Source organism: Elephas maximus, chromosome 8, assembly GCF_024166365.1.
Source record: "Elephas maximus indicus isolate mEleMax1 chromosome 8, mEleMax1 primary haplotype, whole genome shotgun sequence".
Lineage (NCBI taxonomy): Eukaryota > Metazoa > Chordata > Mammalia > Proboscidea > Elephantidae > Elephas > Elephas maximus.
This window is the reverse complement of record NC_064826.1, coordinates 9,709,179-9,726,109: the sequence shown is the minus strand read 5'-3', so window position 1 is coordinate 9,726,109 and position 16,931 is coordinate 9,709,179. Positions and strand designations below refer to the sequence as shown.

The window sequence follows — 16,931 nt, the reverse complement described above, 5'->3', positions numbered from 1 at the left end:
GCACCCAGTCAATCTAAACCTGGTTTTTCAGTACTAGCCGCTTCTGACGAGGATCCACGCAATCACTTACATGACTACGCTATTCAGTAGCTAGTCCAGGAATAACCTATCCATTTTCTGATCGCTATTAGATTGCAGCTGGTTGCTAGAGAACGCTGGCATGTCCCAACAAACAGAAGACTGCTAACGACTGGCTGACTGAATCCTGGACTTGTGTGGTGATGATATCAGCTCTACTTCAGTGCCCGTTATACGCCCGGGGCCTCACCGAGCACTTCATACACATTTGATCTGCTTAATAACCCTCTGAGGCGGGTACTGCTATTAATTTCACTGGGCTCAGAGTGGCTAAATGACTTGCCTGAGATCACACAGTTAGAAAACTCCAGAGCTGGAATTCAAAGCCAGGTTCTGACTCCAAAGCCCAGGGTTTTACCAGTTAGAAAGTCTCTGAACAGTTTTCAGTAATTAAGGATTTGTTTTCCCACTCGAATATAACTATTAATGGGACTTCAGACAGTGATGCTTTCCTCTCCACCCAACAAATAACCAACTGGGGTATCATGAAATCAGAGTCAGCAAGTGTTGTTCGCTGCCACCGGGGCGGCCTGTGACTCACGGAGACCCCATGTGGAGCTGCTCCATAGGGTCTTCCCGGCTGTGATCTTTACAGAAGCAGACCACTAGGTCTTTCCTCAAGTGTAAGTGATGAGACAAAGTCAAGAGAAGGTGAAGTTAAAAGGATCCTCTTAAAGTTAGAGGATCCGGAGCTTGGCACTGATGTAAAAACCACAGCCACGTCACTAAGCCTTGGGGAGCAAACACCGTGCGCACAGTCACGGGAGACGCACGTGTTGTCAGAGCCTTTAGAAACACAGACATTCCCATGTCTGTGGCTTACGGTCCAAGGACATTATGTTGTTAGGGTTGCTATTTTCAGTATTTTAAAACATTTCTTTAGATAAAGTGATTTGCAACATTCTTATGAATAATCACTCTATCTAGCAGAATCTAAATCTCATTAAAGGAAGGCAATGTGAAAATAGGATTTACTTAACAGAAGCCTTTATAAACAACAGCTAGAGTTCATTCACTGAGGGGATATCAGAAAATAATAAAACCTAAGCCACATCTTGCAAAACAAATTTAAAAAATGCTTTAAAAAAAAAACCTTCAGAAAATGTTTCCTATTCATTGTAGCACTTAGATACTCCAGTTTTTTGGAATAGTATTCTATTCCCCAAACTTAAATTTTAGCTTCAAAATAAAAGCAAACAAAACAACTCCCCAAAGCACAAAATCTTATCAATGAGCTCCCAGTCAAATACAAATAAGCGAACACTGGGAATCCTCCCTCCAGAGTCTGCTGCTTTTCCTACGACAGCTAGGCTTGAGGGGGTGGGGGGGAAGGGTTCACAGCTTAGGGATCAAGAAAGTAGAAACCTTTCACTGTATGTCCCTAAGGTGTGGAGAAACCTCAGGGAAAACGGGAGCAACAGGTGACGGATCTACTTTGGAGAAAAAATCTTTTTGCCCCTACTCCTCCTTGCACATCTGGGGACACCCCGCCCCACCCCAGCTGTGTGAAGCTCTTTGGTGTGAACACTCAGATCGGCTTCATGACTTTTTGAAAATCTTGGTAAAATCAATTACAGGCCAAAGTGACACACCTTCCCCGCTTTCTGGTTGAGAATAACCTAAGCTCCATTTTCCACTTGACTGTATGTAAGAACAGGGCAGAGAACACTTGGGAAGAAGACTTTCAAAACAGGACCTGGGGGTTTCAGACACCTCAAATATCATGGTTTGTTTGTTTAATTTGAAAGCTTAGGGCTTTATTAACTGGTTCTAAATTATTACCACATAAAAAAATAAATACCCTTTATTCCAGAATTGACTATTCCAGCGGCTATTATACATATATTTTGATATAATTCCCTAAAGATAAAAGATGCTGTGGAAAATCTAGGATGCTTTTTTGCATGGATCAGTCACTGCTGTTAAGTGTGGGTGGCGCCACCTGAAGCCCTTCAAGGCCGCTTCAGAAGGATGAGGGTTGTTTTGGCAGATCCACTGGGCTTTTCCAATTCTTAGAGGCAGGGTCACAGGAGAGGTGAAATATTTAGTCAAATTAACTGACAAAATGTTTTAGTCATGAAGTAACCGTTTCATGTTATTATAAAAAAAAGTCGGATTATACCCTTAAATTGCCACTTGAGAGAAAGGCCATTTAAGCGGATAAGCTAAAGTCACTATTTTAGAGGGAATAATTTTAACTAGTCATTTAGTATTTAAATGGTTAGTTCAATATTGTAGTATCTTAAAATAAACAAACCTGAAGCATTTGATTAAATCCTGTGATGCCCAAATTGTTTAAAATCAAGAAGACAAATAGCATTTCTCATGATTGACTAGTAAAACTTTTAAAATGTGAAATATATTTTATAAAAAGGTTGCCTCATAAATAAAGCAACCAACTTTAGTGAAAACACAAGAAGGCTCAAGTTTCAGGAAAAAAGCAGTCAGTTCCCTAGTCAAAGAGATTACCTCCACATAAAACCCAAAACCAAACCCACGGCTGTCGAGTTGATTCTGACTCATAGCGACCCTACAGGACAGAGGAGAACTGCCCCATAGAGTTTCCAAGGACCGCCTGGTGGATCTGAACTGCAGACCTTTTGGTTAGCAGCCACAGCACTTAACCACTACGCTACCAAGGTTTCCTACCTCTACATGGGATTAGGAAAAATAACGTTTTTCTTTATTGGAAGAGTATACCTAAAGCTAGTATGAAACAAAAAACAAAACAGAAAGTAAGTTACTATACAAAAGTGATTCAACTCTTACGTTTCCCACGTCTCTAGATCCATGCTATCTAAACATCTGACCTGCTGTATTTTCCTGTTCTTCCAGTCTGAAGGGAGAGGAGAATTACTGGGAGACGCCCTGGAGACCCCAGAGTGTCTATGCGAAGGCACCATGAGATTCTGAGCAGCTCTAGAGCTCAGCAATGCCTCCTGGCAAAGGGGCCTGGGGCAGGAGGAAAGAGGAGACGGGCGGACAGTGGGGCCCTGGGCAGGGTGGTGCGGGGATGAAGGGAGTGGAAGAAGAAAGGAAGATACAAGTGACGCAGGCAGACTGGGAAATCACAGGAACAGCTCTAGCAGATTTTTTGAGCATTCCACAGACTGAGTCTATTTTGTAAAACTTATCATGCTTGCTATTCCATTTACGAATAAATTAAACCCCATCTAACAGTTACTAATAATCGTATCTTTAGTTTCATGGGAGGATTTAGAAAACATGCACTTTGAGGTTTGGCATGTTACATTCTTTTACCCTTTTCTTATTTTTGTTTTTTAAAATATGAGAAATGTCCTTGCAAGTCATGAATCAATTTCTAAAAACACGATGGCATTCCTTATCTTAAACTGCCCATGTGAGGGGAAAAGGTGTGCCATGATTACTACTGAGTCATTTCCCTGCACGAAACCTAACCTCTTCACATGAAGGAAGTATTTCCAAGTTAACTGGTGGTACCGAACAACTAAATTAGCATTATTTTAAAGTCTCATCAATTTTCTCCTTTACTGACTTCAAAGAAGGGAGCATTTACGCAGATGGCGTCTGTCTGTTGGCCATACTTAAGTCACCACAAATGCAAAGTGTTGAGTGACGATGTAGTTAAGAGGCTGGCTCGGAAGGAGAAGGCAGCCTTGAGAAGTCCACGCCGCTGCCTTCACTTCTGACCCCCGAGTCACAGTAACAACATGCTAACTATCACACTGAAGCCACCGAAATGTAAGCCCTGGAAAGAAAGCGCTAGCAAGTAACTTCACACTGTGGAATGCAAAAAGGAGAACAGCAGCCATTCGGAATCAGCAGAATCTTGCCGGGTAACGAGTACAGGGGGACATGAATTTTTTGAGACACTGACAAGGTAATTGCTCAGATATGTACCATGAGAGATAAGTATACAGTAATAATCACTTTTAAAAATCCATTACCCGGCTGTTTGGCAACCAGTTATCTAAAAGAAAAACAGACACACCTGCAGGTTCTCAGAGAACTCCGTGAGGCTTTTTTTGGCGGGGCGGGGGGCAATGCATTTGCAAGGAAATTCGACTTTCCATGTGTAAGACATCTTTAATACACAAAGTAATATTATCTAACAGGAGCTCCAACTCACAACATTCTCCCCACTAAAAATTCAAAGTTCAGAAACTTATGTCAAAGATGCCGCTCCTCAGCACTAAAACTCTGGTCATCTCTATCCACGTTATTTACAAAAAGCAATTCAGTCTATTGCTTTAAGGAAAAAAGGGACATCCAAACTCTCCAAAAACAGTTACAGAAAAAACGTTAAGAATAAAACCAGGATGGTTCAGACCTGGTGTCTTCCTCAGACAGGTCCGTTTGCTTCACCTCCCTCCGGGCCCCACTGTCCCCACGCAACCTTGGGGCTTGTCACATGTATGGCTGATGAGAAAAGTTTCATCGAGGAAACAATACTTAACAGACTCAAGTAAATCAAACAAACTCGAAATAAGAAGTAAATCCTCTGGAAGAGGCACTGCAAATTTTTAGCAATGTTGGTGTATTTTAAACACACTCAGATGCTGAAAATCCAATGCTAAGTATGACTTTCAGATTAGGAAAAAATTATAATCCCATCTTTAAAAAAAATCAGTGTTCTTTGGTGCACCTCTTTAAAACAAGAACGCCCTATCCAACCTAACAGACGTGTGAGTGCGTGCACGTGGTCGTTCCTCGTGCCCCGCCGGCTGACACCCCGCCCCCCCCCCCCAACTGAGTGGCCTCAGTGGACAGGAAACGCACCGTAGCCCCCCGCCTGGATGGGCGTTTTTGGAGAAGCACAAGCATACAGACTAAAATCCTCTGTTTGGAAGCCGGCCCGATTCAAGGAGGGTTCGGATGCACTGCGGTGAATTTTTGGCAATGAGCGGGCCAGCAGCTCAATAGAGGCAAGAATCTAAAAACAAACAAAAACAAAGAAGAGTGAAAATCTGGGTGGTGTAAATCTTTAAGAGCCCCAATATATGTTACAAGAAGGCACCTGGCATCATACATACTTTTCAGTGTTACCCTAAATGCCTGGGGAAATATTTGAAGAAAAATATTTCTCCTTAAAAAAAAAAAACAAAACAGAAAACTACCAAGCCACTGTATCTTTTATCCTTGTGAACAGAATGGGAGAAATAACCCACAGTTAGCTTTTGTTCACATTTTACAGGAGTTGCAAACTGTGGAGCAGAGAGTAACAACATTTTAGCCTAATTCTATACCCACTGGTCATTCTATACCTATTGGAAGAAGACATATATATGTAAATGAAGACTCTAGAGCCATTCCTGAACACAGCCTTGACAGCACTGTGTTCTTTAAAGGAACTCAGCTGGGGGCAAAGTCTGACTAAGGGCAGGGCCCACCCACCCGGACCACAAGCAGCACAGGAGTGAGAGGGACAGCGGGTAGCCCCGCAGAGTAAGAAACTCATACAGACACAAGAACACAAACATGGAGGGAGGCGCAGGGGACGCTGAGGTACAAAAAAAGTTACTACCCTTGAGGGCCTGCACCTGAGAAAACACAATTATTTTCATAAAAATGTTTTTTGAACATGTGATGGGTTTATTTTCATGTTCACATAGAGTCATAAATATTCTTAAGGCTTTTTAGTTTCTAACATGGTAATTCATAAAAGCTCCTTGGGGTCTTCAGTACTTTTTAAGAGTGTAAGAGGGTTCTGAGACCAGAAAAGTTTGGGAACCGCAGGATGGAAGAAAGCCTTTTTGAGTAGTTTGAATCAGGACCCCAGTGTCCAGGCTGCCACTGCTCAACCTCTATGAGTCTGCTTCTCTGGTGTCTACACGTGGAATCCGACCCTCAAAACACAAACCGTACCCGCAAAGGTGCTTAAAATTCTGCATGTGACTGTTACCAGGCTTTGCATAAAACCCAGTGCCAAAACCAAACCCAGTGCCATCAAGTCGATTCTGACTCATAGCGACCCTATAGGACAGAGTAGAACTGCCCCATAGTTTCTAAGGAGTGCCTGGTGGATACGAACTGCCGACCCTTTGGTTAGCAGCCGTAGCACTTAACCGCTACGCCACCAGGGTTTCTGGTTTTGCATAAAGCCTTTTCTTACTTGGGGAAAGAGTGGTCTCTCGTCTCGTTTCTTTTTCAGGCACTCTGCCATTAATCTCTTCATGGCTTTTGGACAGTTACTCCGTACCTTACTGAGATCTGGAGACAGGTATCCTCGTCCCACCATAAAAATTATCTGAGAAGGAAAAAAAAAAAAAGGGCAAATCATGCAACCTTAAGGGATCTGGAGAATACAGACGTGGACAACTGGACAAACTGGGCCCTGGTGAGCATGTCTGCTTTACATGTCCGCAACACTCACCAACGGCAGAAGGCCCCAGGCTGGCACGTCGAGACCTGGAAGACACAGACTGGGGACCACGTTTAGTGGGCTGTCTTTCCGGCCCTGGGCCCCCACCGGGCTCTCCAGTCTCCCCCTATCCAGTCCATTTTCCATGGGCAGGGTGGCCATCCTAACACACAGACCCTATGGTGCCACTTCTTAAAAATACAAATGTACGGGAACACTACTGGTGGGCACCTTGCCAAGTCCTTTCTCTGTATACGTGTAGCAGGACCCACAAAGGTTAACCTCGTTTAGCAGTTACTCTGGCACCTGCATCTTAAGGTCTTTTGCTCTGCGAATGCCAGTGGAGCTTTTGGTAAAGCAAATCTGAGCGCCAGATGTTCTCCAGAGGACAGGAGTCACTGGGAGCTGAAATCTTGGCCGAAACCTGTCCAGTGTGGGTGACCCTGCTGGTATGTGGAATACTGGTGGCACAGCGTCCAGCTTCCCAGCAGCCCATGAGCCACCGCAGTACGACACACCGCAGGTGGGCGAGCGGTTAGCAGGTCAGCCATGTACCCCATGGTCTGCAAAGCAGGGCGAGTATCCCCGGGGTGATGTGAAGACGCTCCAAGAGGTTTCTAAGAGGTGTACAGACGCGGCAGTTTTCCGGGAGTTAGCTTCCAGATTATCAGCTTCCGAATATTCTCTTCTCCAAAAGCTCACTGCCTGAGAACCACCCCAGGGACGGTGTAAAGCTTACCCCCTTCCCCAGCTCTCTGCCTGAGAACCACTCCAGGGACGGTGTAAAGCTTACCCCCTTCCCCAGCTCACTGCCTGAGAACCACCCCAGGGATGGTGTAAAGCTTACCCCCTCCCCCAGCTCACTGCCTGAGAACCACCCCAGGGATGGTGTAAAACTTAAACCCCCTTCCCCAGCTCACTGCCTGAGAACCACTCCAGGGACGGTGTAAAGCTTATCCCCTTCCCCAGCTCTCTGCCTGAGAACCACTCCAGGGACGGTGTAAAGCTTACCCCCTTCCCCAGCTCTCTGCCTGAGAACCACTCCAGGGACGGTGTAAAGCTTACCCCCTCCCCCAGCTCTCTGCCTGAGAACCACCCCAGGGATGGTGTAAAGCTTACCCCCTCCCCCAGCTCACTGCCTGAGAACCACCCCAGGGATGGTGTAAAACTTACCCCCTTCCCCAGCTCACTGCCTGAGAACCACTCCAGGGACGGTGTAAAGCTTATCCCCTTCCCCAGCTCTCTGCCTGAGAACCACTCCAGGGACGGTGTAAAGCTTACCCCCTCCCCCAGCTCTCTGCCTGAGAACCACCCCAGGGATGGTGTAAAGCTTACCCCCTCCCCCAGCTCACTGCCTGAGAACCACCCCAGGGATGGTGTAAAACTTACCCCCTTCCCCAGCTCACTGCCTGAGAACCACTCCAGGGACGGTGTAAAGCTTATCCCCTTCCCCAGCTCTCTGCCTGAGAACCACTCCAGGGACGGTGTAAAGCTTACCCTCTTCCCCAGCTCTCTGTCTGAGAACCACTCCAGGGATGGTGTAAAGCTTACCCCCTTCCCCAGCTCACTGCCTGAGCACCACTCCAGGGACGGTGTAAAGCTTATCCCCTTCCCCAGCTCTCTGCCTGCACAGGGGCCCTTCTCCCACGCCACAAAGGCACACCTTGTACTCACAGGGAATCTAAACACAGTTCACGCTGCCCCAGGGTGGGAAGGCTACTGGGGCACCACAGGGGCAGCTCCAAGCACTGGCATCTGGGATCTAACGAATGGGTAACAAGTTCCTTTGCAAGCCAGATGGTTTCCAATGCTTTGCTTTCAATAAAATTGAATTGTTAGCTGATAGATCATTAAAATAATTTTTAATGATGAGCTACTATGTGATTTTTGGTATGTTATAAGAATGAATTCAAATACTTGAGTGACATAGTAAAAAATTAACCTTGCCCAAAGAGGTCTGGCCTTTGCCCCTGGCTCCTGGGAGATGACTGCTGAAGCCACTGGAATGTTCTGCCTGATAAGAGTGTCTCTGTTTATCTGGGGGCCTTGGGGCCCGCCAGATAGTCTAATCTAAAAATGTGACTTACAGTGGGGGATTTGGGTCACTAATATCAGCTCAACCTCTGGAGAGCTGGGAACTAAGGTCAGCCATGCGCTTGGTCAACCATATCTGTGTAACAAAGCCCAATAAAAACCTGAACAATTTGATACCTCCTAAGGTCCCTGGGTGGCCCCAAAATGGTTAAGCACTCGACTACTAGCCAAAAGGTTGGTGGTTCAAACACATTCAGAGGAACCTCGGAAGACAGGCCTGGCGATCTGTTTCTGAAAGCTCACAGCCTTGAAAACCCTGTGGAGCAGTTCTACTTTGCATACACGGGGTCGCCAAGAGTGGGACGTGACTCAACTGCAACTAACAACCACAACATATGAATTAATTCAAGGTTAAAGAAAAGCCTCACAGCGTTCATTAAGACACACATTTCCAAAAAAACCTTTGCCTTCTAAGTTTGTGTATAAATATTGAAACTTATATTTTTGTCAGTTATATATAACTAACTATAGCATCATTCAGAATTTACAAAATTAATAAGCAGAGCCTAAAGTCCAAGGACGATGTCGGGCAGGGGCCATATGGTGACTTAACAAGTGTATACAGAGCACACAAACGACTCAATGACTTCTCTAACATCACACAGTGTTGAAGGCCTCAGTGAGAAACCCGCTCACAGCCATCGCCAAAGAGAATCAGAGTTGAGCCACTGACCAAAACCAACACACACACGCACCACTTAAAAAACTGCACATTTATATACATTAGGTTAGGAGGTTACGATGAAACCCACGAAAAGGTCACTTTTTTTTTTTAAGTTCTTTAGAATTGTGATTTGTCTCAGAATTGCCTGGGAAACGATTAAAAATGCAGGTGGCTGGGCCCCAGTCCAATCCAGAATCAGCGCCAGCATCACCAGGTGATTCTGAAGCCCACCGTAGTATAAAGTCTAGATTTTTCTTTGCTCACAGTTGGAGTCAACAGCTGTTTTCTATTATGTTAAGAGTAGCCTTACTGCTCTTTCTCTTTTTTCTTAATGTCGAGGTATACAATCCATTTCAGTAAAGACAATTCACTTTTCCTGGCCAATTTTATAAGCTTAAGTGAATTTAACATGGCTGGATAGAGAACCGCATGAGGTTATGTCGGCGTTTTTTGGAAGCTCCGGGACAGAAACAGGAACTTAGGGAAAAGAGAAGGAAAAAACTCTCCTCCTACTAGATTTTTCATTATGGAAAAATTACAGCATGACGTGACATTCCTTCCATTTATCTAGTTAAAAAGGAAAAGTAAACCACATGAGGCAACCTTGGTAGCTCTGGAAGGGTATGCTTTAAGGAAGTGCTCAGCAGAGCGCCTGCTCTGCCGGCAGCAACGTTACAGGTTCCAGGTTACAGGTGCCAGGCACGAAGTCCGATGTTGCAGTGAAGCACTTGCTCTTCACTGCTTCCTGGACTAGAAACCACAGGTGCCTTCACTGTGGTGTCTCTAGTTTCTCATCAGAAAATTGGGACTTTTACCCCATTTGTTACACTTGATAAGATTGCTATTTCAAGGAAAGGTCTTACTTGCTGTTCTTATTGCCAAACGTATACAAAAGAATTCTAAAATTGGTCACAACGATCAAGAGATCTATCCTCATGCTTACCCAAGACTTGGCACTTCTTTTCTACAAATAAACTGGAGCCGTTGTACAAATGGTAAAATAAACACTAAGAGATGGTCAATATTTACCTGGTCCCTGTTGTTGATGTTTGAATAAGGTAACTGTCCAGTCATCAGTTCATACAGGACAATCCCAAATGCATACACATCTGACTGAAAGCTATAGGGGTTCTTATCTTGCATTCTGATTACTTCCGGTGCCTGTTAGAATATAAAAAGAAAGATATTCTAGTTTATTCTTCACTTCAACTGAATAAAGACTGAAAAATCAAACAACTACACTTCCAAAAGCAATGTTTTTAATCATTAAACCACCCATCTAGTACATAATCAATTCTCTTATTAATGATAAAAGAAAGAAAACTGATGAAGAAAATTTCAGGAAAAAGCGGCCTTATTCTGTAAACTCTGAATGAAGCAGTGTTAGCTGAGACTCCATGACGCAACACTACAGTTTTGCCGGCCATCCTCTTCCGGCACAAAACACCTTCGTTGCCACTTGAGCTCCTCCCAGGACTTACTCTATCAGGAATCAGTTCTCACTTTCCATTCCTGATTCCCGAAGGCAAGACTAGGTGTGTGGTGAGGGGGTGCTCGGGAACAGTCCAATTACGGCAGTAGCTGCCTTAGAATTTAAGTCTTCCTGTTGGCCAAGGATTCTCCTCATCGGGGTATGTGACATGGTGGGGTGAATTTCAAGACTGATAAACTCAAGTCCCCTTCCTGCTTCCCACAGTGGCAGACATGCCAGAGGTGCCTGTGAGCAGAATCAACTGCAGCAGACAGAGGTGGTAGAAGACGGTACTGCTGCTACTGCTGCTTCTTGGGCAAAGATACAGACATCATAGCTGCTGTATTTTCACACATTTCAGTCACTACATTCCACAGCTAGATTTCTTATTGGCTGTTCGCTGAAATACAATAAATAGTTGGTTAAATATTAGCTCGAAGGATTTCCTCTTTCACCTTCCATCTTCCTTATCGCCTTATTTGGAAGGAATTGGAGAAATTGTAGGAGATTAATAAAAACATCAATTTGCTACCAAAGCCAGGACTGACTCTGCAAAAAAAGGCTGAAGGACCAAGGACAAGATTCCTGCGTACTGGCCACAATGGACTCCTCAGCTGAGACCAGAACCACCTGCCACTACTCTCAGTGCTGACCCAGAACACACCTGGACCTATGGCATCACATCAGCACCTTAGGGTGGGGTCCAGGCACTGGGAGTCCTTAAAGCTTTCCAGATGATTCCACTGTACAGCCAAGGCTGAGGATGGTGATGGAGGCCAGGGGAGGCCCTGATGACAGAACTGTACTTACATGCTCTTATCCTAGACATTTTGTTGATAGTTGTTTTTAGCACTTCATTTAATATAATCGGATGAAAAACTGTACAAAATGAGTCACAATCAACTGTCATGTAATGAACAAGCCAGGAGACTGAGAGGCTGCCACAATGCAGACAATGATTTTCAAAGCCTGAATACAACTTGCGTGAGGGACAGGATGAAAAATCCATTGAAAAAAAAAATTTTTTTTTAATCATATTAAGGACTGTCTTTTTCAAATTTATTTTACCTCCGTGTTTTTGGAAGGGGCTTAAGGAGAGGTGGCGTGCCATCTGTTTACAAGAAAGGTATGAGTGATCCTCAGTGAATTCAGCGATTTACTTTGTAAAACTTCCCACAAATTCCTTTTCTCCTCTAAGGCGTAAATGAAATAACTTAGAGAAGGGCACTGTAAATAACTCAGAAGACCACATAACCTAAGTGCTGACCAAACGCTCCCCTCCATATTTGTTTCTGCAGGCAGTACCAACCCGGAAGGATTTACCCAGCAGGGATGTGCACCACTGGCTATTCCTCGTCTTAGGGCTCAGCGTGTCAGAGTAAAGGCTGAACCCATCTACCCAGGTATCAGCCAAAAAGAAAACATAAAACTTGGTAATCTGATAACTGTATCAGTGAAGGTTTCTGAAAGAGGAAGGGCAAACCTGGAGACTTGACTGAGCCTGACTTTCTCACACGAGTCAAAATAAACATGACTTCAAACCGTGACAATTGTGTCCTCATCATCTCAGCCCTTGCGATTTCAGCACTTCACATCTGCTTTCCCTCCTTTCTTAGGACACACTGCCATCTTCCTTACAGGGTGTGGCCTTACAGGAGCCTGAGATCCAGGTTATAATGGTGCATTAGTCTCCCCTTACTTATAACTATTTATTAAAACAGGTAAACATACATTAAAGGATTTACAAAGTATCTAGCTAGCTCCACTTATTGACTCTTAGAAATAGAAGGTGCTAGAAATCCACTAGTCCAACCCACCACTTCCCAGAAGGAGAACTGGAGATTAGGAAACTTGCACGTCAGTGGCCAAACGGTGCACTGAGACACACGTCTCCAGATTCTAAGTCCAATGTCCCCCTCCGGCCCTGTCACTCACCTAGTTCAATTTATTTTGACAAGTCAACACAGCTTAACTGAACCCTGGGGTTACCCTGACTACCTCTGAATCCCACCTGGGGATTCCCTTCCAGGGGCTCCACACATAGCTCAGGGAACATAGGCAAATGTGGCTTTAAAGGCCCCTGCAGCTCATCTGCTTCCAGCAGGGTGCCCCGAAGTCTTCATGCAGGTGATGCTACTTAAAGCTTGAAATTGCAGGAAGACTTCGGGGATACCCCGTATTCAGTTTAGAGCCATGGTTCTCAAACCTTCTGGTCTTAGAACTCTCTTCTGCTTTTAAAAATTACCCAGAATCTCAAAGAGCTTTTGTTGAGGTGAGTTATATCTGGGATATTTATCATACTAAAACTTAATTGAGAACCTGTTAAAAGATTTAATTCATTTCAATAAAAAATAATATGCCGTTACATGTTAACACAGATCACCCCTTTTTTTAAAAAAAAATAACTACATTTTCAAAAACAAAACAAAAAAGGTTAGCAGGAAGAACAGTACTGCAATTCTTAGTGCCTGGCTCAGCAGCACTCAGCTGGGCCCTCTGCTTCTGCCTCCATCTGCTGTCACGTGCTGCTCTGCTTGAAGACTGTGAAGACGCTTGGATCTCACACAGGGAAGACCTTGAGGGACCTCTGAACGGCTCCTAGAGGTACTGGAGCCACACGGTGAGAACGCCTGGCCCGGAGGACGGCTTCTGTGGCACTGTCCTCCCTCGGGCTCATCACGTAACTCCACAGAAGCCCTGGCCTGGACCTCCCTCAGGGTCGTCACGTAACTCCACAGAAGGCCTGGCTCTCTTGTTCCAGGATGTCTTTTTCTTCTTTCCATAAAGCAGAAATCAGAGTAAAGAAAGAGCTACCCAGGCAGGGCCGTGTAAGGCTGGCAGTGCTAAAAAGCCAGCTCTCATTTTTTTCGTCTTTCTTCTCCCAGCTGTTCCACAATTGTAAGGTTCTTTCTAGTCTGAAGGAAGTAACTTCCCAATTTAGGCTTAAATAAGACTGAAACAGCCTCTCTCTGAAGGAGTCATTCTCGCGGCAAAACCTTATGAATGGCTGGAGGGCAACACCTTCCGTAAAGGTGTACCTGGTTTTTAAACAATGTACATGAATATTTTGAACACAAAATATTTTAAACAGACAATTCTGAACAAAACTTAAACAATGTTTATAAGAAATATTGTTTTGCTTAAAATATATTCAACTGGTTTCACAATGTTCTTTTTAAAGAAAAGGGAAAAAAATTACAATCTATTTACATAAAAGACCAGATCCGCACTGGCTCCTGTGAGTTCTGGGAACTACAACATGCAGTAAGTAGCTGGAACCTTCCACGATTTTCTAGTAACTCAGCAGCATCTCAGGGTCCAAAATTTAGTTAATGGAGAAAAAGCCTCAATTCTTACCATCCACAAAATGGATCCAGACAACTGTTCAAACTGATGGGACCCACTCCATCGAGATTTCACTGTGGCTAGGCCAAAATCACCTATTTTTACTGTGAGGTCTTCATGAAGAAATATATCTGAGGTACAGCAAGTAAAGGAAAACAATAGATTTCATTTTCCCATCAGAGCAAGCACTATGAAAATCTCAGGTAAGACATCTAACTTCTGTAATTCTGGAATATGATAGCCTTTAAAAATAATCACTTCTATTTAGTTGACACAACCTGCTTTTAAGATTTTCAGGGCTTGAAATGTGCTAGAAGTGGTGAGAGGCTATCCCAAGTCTGCGGAGGCACCGGCCTGTTCCCGTAGGCTTGGGAAACGTGGGCCCGAGAGCCTTTTTGGCCCTGCTGGGGAGGAAGGCCGCAGGGCTCTTGACTGGGAAGCAGACATTGGCAGAAAGGAGTTTAGTCTGGGCTTAGGGAAGAGGACGATACATTCTGTTTTCTCACCTCGTGTTGTATGACTTCGAGCCTTTGTTACAGCTCAGCTACCTCTGAGCAAGGTCAGAGAGCCAACAGCTAGAAGCCAGTAGATAGCTACGAAACTACCAGGTTTATAGTGCCGACAGCAAGCAAACAAGTAACCATAAGGACTCTGGACAACTTTCTTGTAGTGCTCCAATCGTTCAGAAACCAAAAGCAGGTCTTAGCAGCCTGTTCTGCTACATTCTCACGCAAACCACTTATGCGTTCCCTTTACAGTGTATCAGACTCAGCGCGGAGGCTGCTTCTACAGAGGGTGAAGACACGCGGGAGACAAAGCCGGGCTGTTGTCCGACTTCGCAGACAAATCTCAGGAAGGATACTATTACTCTTGAGGTCTCTGTGGATGATTGACTTGGCGTGTAAGTAACTGAAAAACAAAACATGATTTGACCTGAGTAGGGCTCCGGCCTCCAAAGCTGTAGGACATACTGAGGGGGTATAAAGATTTATTTAGAATCATGACATAATCGCAAACTGTAGAAAAGCAGTTACACTGTGATAACCCCTGTACATAATACTAAATAGATTATACCTGAATTTGTGGTTATAGGAACATACTATGACTGTACAGCCAAAATCTTGTATTCTAATAAGAGCCTTTGATTTGTCTTTTACTACCTACCAATACAAACCTTTCTCTCAGTCGAGCCCGGAGCCTACGTATTCATGCCCTTTAAATTCACCTGGATATTTAATCCCACCTCTGTGTTCAGTGCTCCCCTCCACCGCTCTGCCCCAAGTTAGCTTCTGTCCTAGTCTCTGCCTATTCACACCCGTCCTCTAAGGCCGCCGGCAAATTCTAACTCCTGGATGAAGCTTTCCCATGACTTACCCAACTGAAAGTGATCTTTCGCTGTTCAACTATCATGGAGTAATTATTTTAACGACAGTTTGAGTCATCCGTTTCCATGTGCCTACATTCACCTCACAATTATGAGGACCGCACAGGACCCGGCAGCATTTTGTTCTGTTGTACGTAGGGGTGTGATGAGTTGGAACCGATTCGGCAGCATCTAACAAGTTCACTTTCCACTCAGAATGTAAACTCCACCAGAATAGGAAAGTTTTATTGATACATTAAAAACATTTTTAAAGACAGTATCATATATTCTTAAATACCGTTTTAAAACTGCCTCTAGGATGGCCACATTGGGTCAGTTTTAGCATCAATGGTAAGTTTATGTTACCTACGTTATCCCTACAAGCTGCTACAGTTGAGTTCCCTGAAGGAAAAAGCTATGTCTAGCTTATTTCTGTTCATTCCCAATGCCTAGTACAGCACCTGGTGTGTAGCAAGTATTCAGTACATGTCTGCTGAAGCAAATACAATGAGGTGCGTATAATGCTCCCGTCAAGTTTATCTTCATTTAATACTGGAGAAAACAGATATGAGACTTCTGAAATTTGACACTGACCATTAAGAACCAAGTTTAGACACGGGAAATTCAGGGTGGAAAGGAGGAATGTGCGGGTACATTACAGGGACAGCAGCTAGGGTCACATAGCATAATGTGTATATAAATTTTTGTATGAAAAACTAACTTGAGCTGTAAACTTTCAACTAAAGCACAATAAAAAAAAAAGAACGAAGTACAGTCTTAAAAGGGGAATTTAAATCTAAATTATATAATCAAAATGATGCAACGGGTGGTATTAATAGATTTGCAAATAACCTGAGCTCACTGTTTATGTGCTCTGACCTTCATTTAAACTTCCTTACTTCTCCCAGAGATCAAGGTTTTGGAACTATTTTTCAGAGAGAGTTTTCATTTGAAATTACTGTTTATGCAAAGAACCCTCTTCTCATTACTCTCTCACCCCCCCTCCACTGTTCATTTCCTTTACAGTCAATCTCAGTCTTCACCCTGTCCTGCCCTCCGGCTGTTTCCTTTTACTACATCACACCTCCCGTCTTCCATACAAAGAAAAGGCGATGTCCTTACAGGTCCCACCTGCTTTACAACTCCAGCAGTGACAAGGAAACATACAACAAAAGGAGTCAAGTGGGTCTCGGCCAAAAGCTTTTTAAAGATGGGGAGACCTGTCTCCACTAAAAAGGAAGAGGGGTAAATTATGATGGTGTTGGTAATGGAGCTGCGTCTTCAGTCAAGAGCTGCGAGGTCTAGTACACAGCCAAGGTGCAGACCTTTGAAGAGGGTCCTTGTCTGAGATTAAAAACACAAGCAAGTGGTACAAACGAAAACAAGCAGCATGATGAAGTTAAAAGAAGGGAAGATAAAGGTGTTCTTGATGGTGTCAATCTTTTCAACAAGTTTGATGCAAAGAAATGAGGCAAAACTAAGATAGAAATGTAACTGGAGGGTTGAGGAGAGAATTGTGACCAGGACCACGCTAGATAATGAACAGGACAGACATACCATTACTGAGCTAGTG

At 44.1% G+C, this 16,931-nt stretch overlaps 1 protein-coding gene across 2 annotated transcripts in view; it reads right to left on the bottom strand.

Annotated features, from left to right (window-relative positions):
• Window positions 1-16,931, bottom strand: part of BRAF (B-Raf proto-oncogene, serine/threonine kinase) — a 144,573-nt gene that overhangs the window by 6,148 nt on the left and 121,494 nt on the right. For both annotated transcript variants that reach the window (XM_049894770.1, XM_049894768.1), the window contains 5 exons: window positions 14,858-14,904; window positions 14,008-14,126; window positions 10,209-10,340; window positions 6,173-6,307; window positions 4,840-4,993 (listed from right to left, as the gene is read on the bottom strand). In XM_049894770.1, coding sequence (XP_049750727.1) covers window positions 4,840-4,993; window positions 6,173-6,307; window positions 10,209-10,340; window positions 14,008-14,126; window positions 14,858-14,904 — 587 coding nt within the window. The remainder of the gene's footprint in view (window positions 1-4,839; window positions 4,994-6,172; window positions 6,308-10,208; window positions 10,341-14,007; window positions 14,127-14,857; window positions 14,905-16,931) is intronic.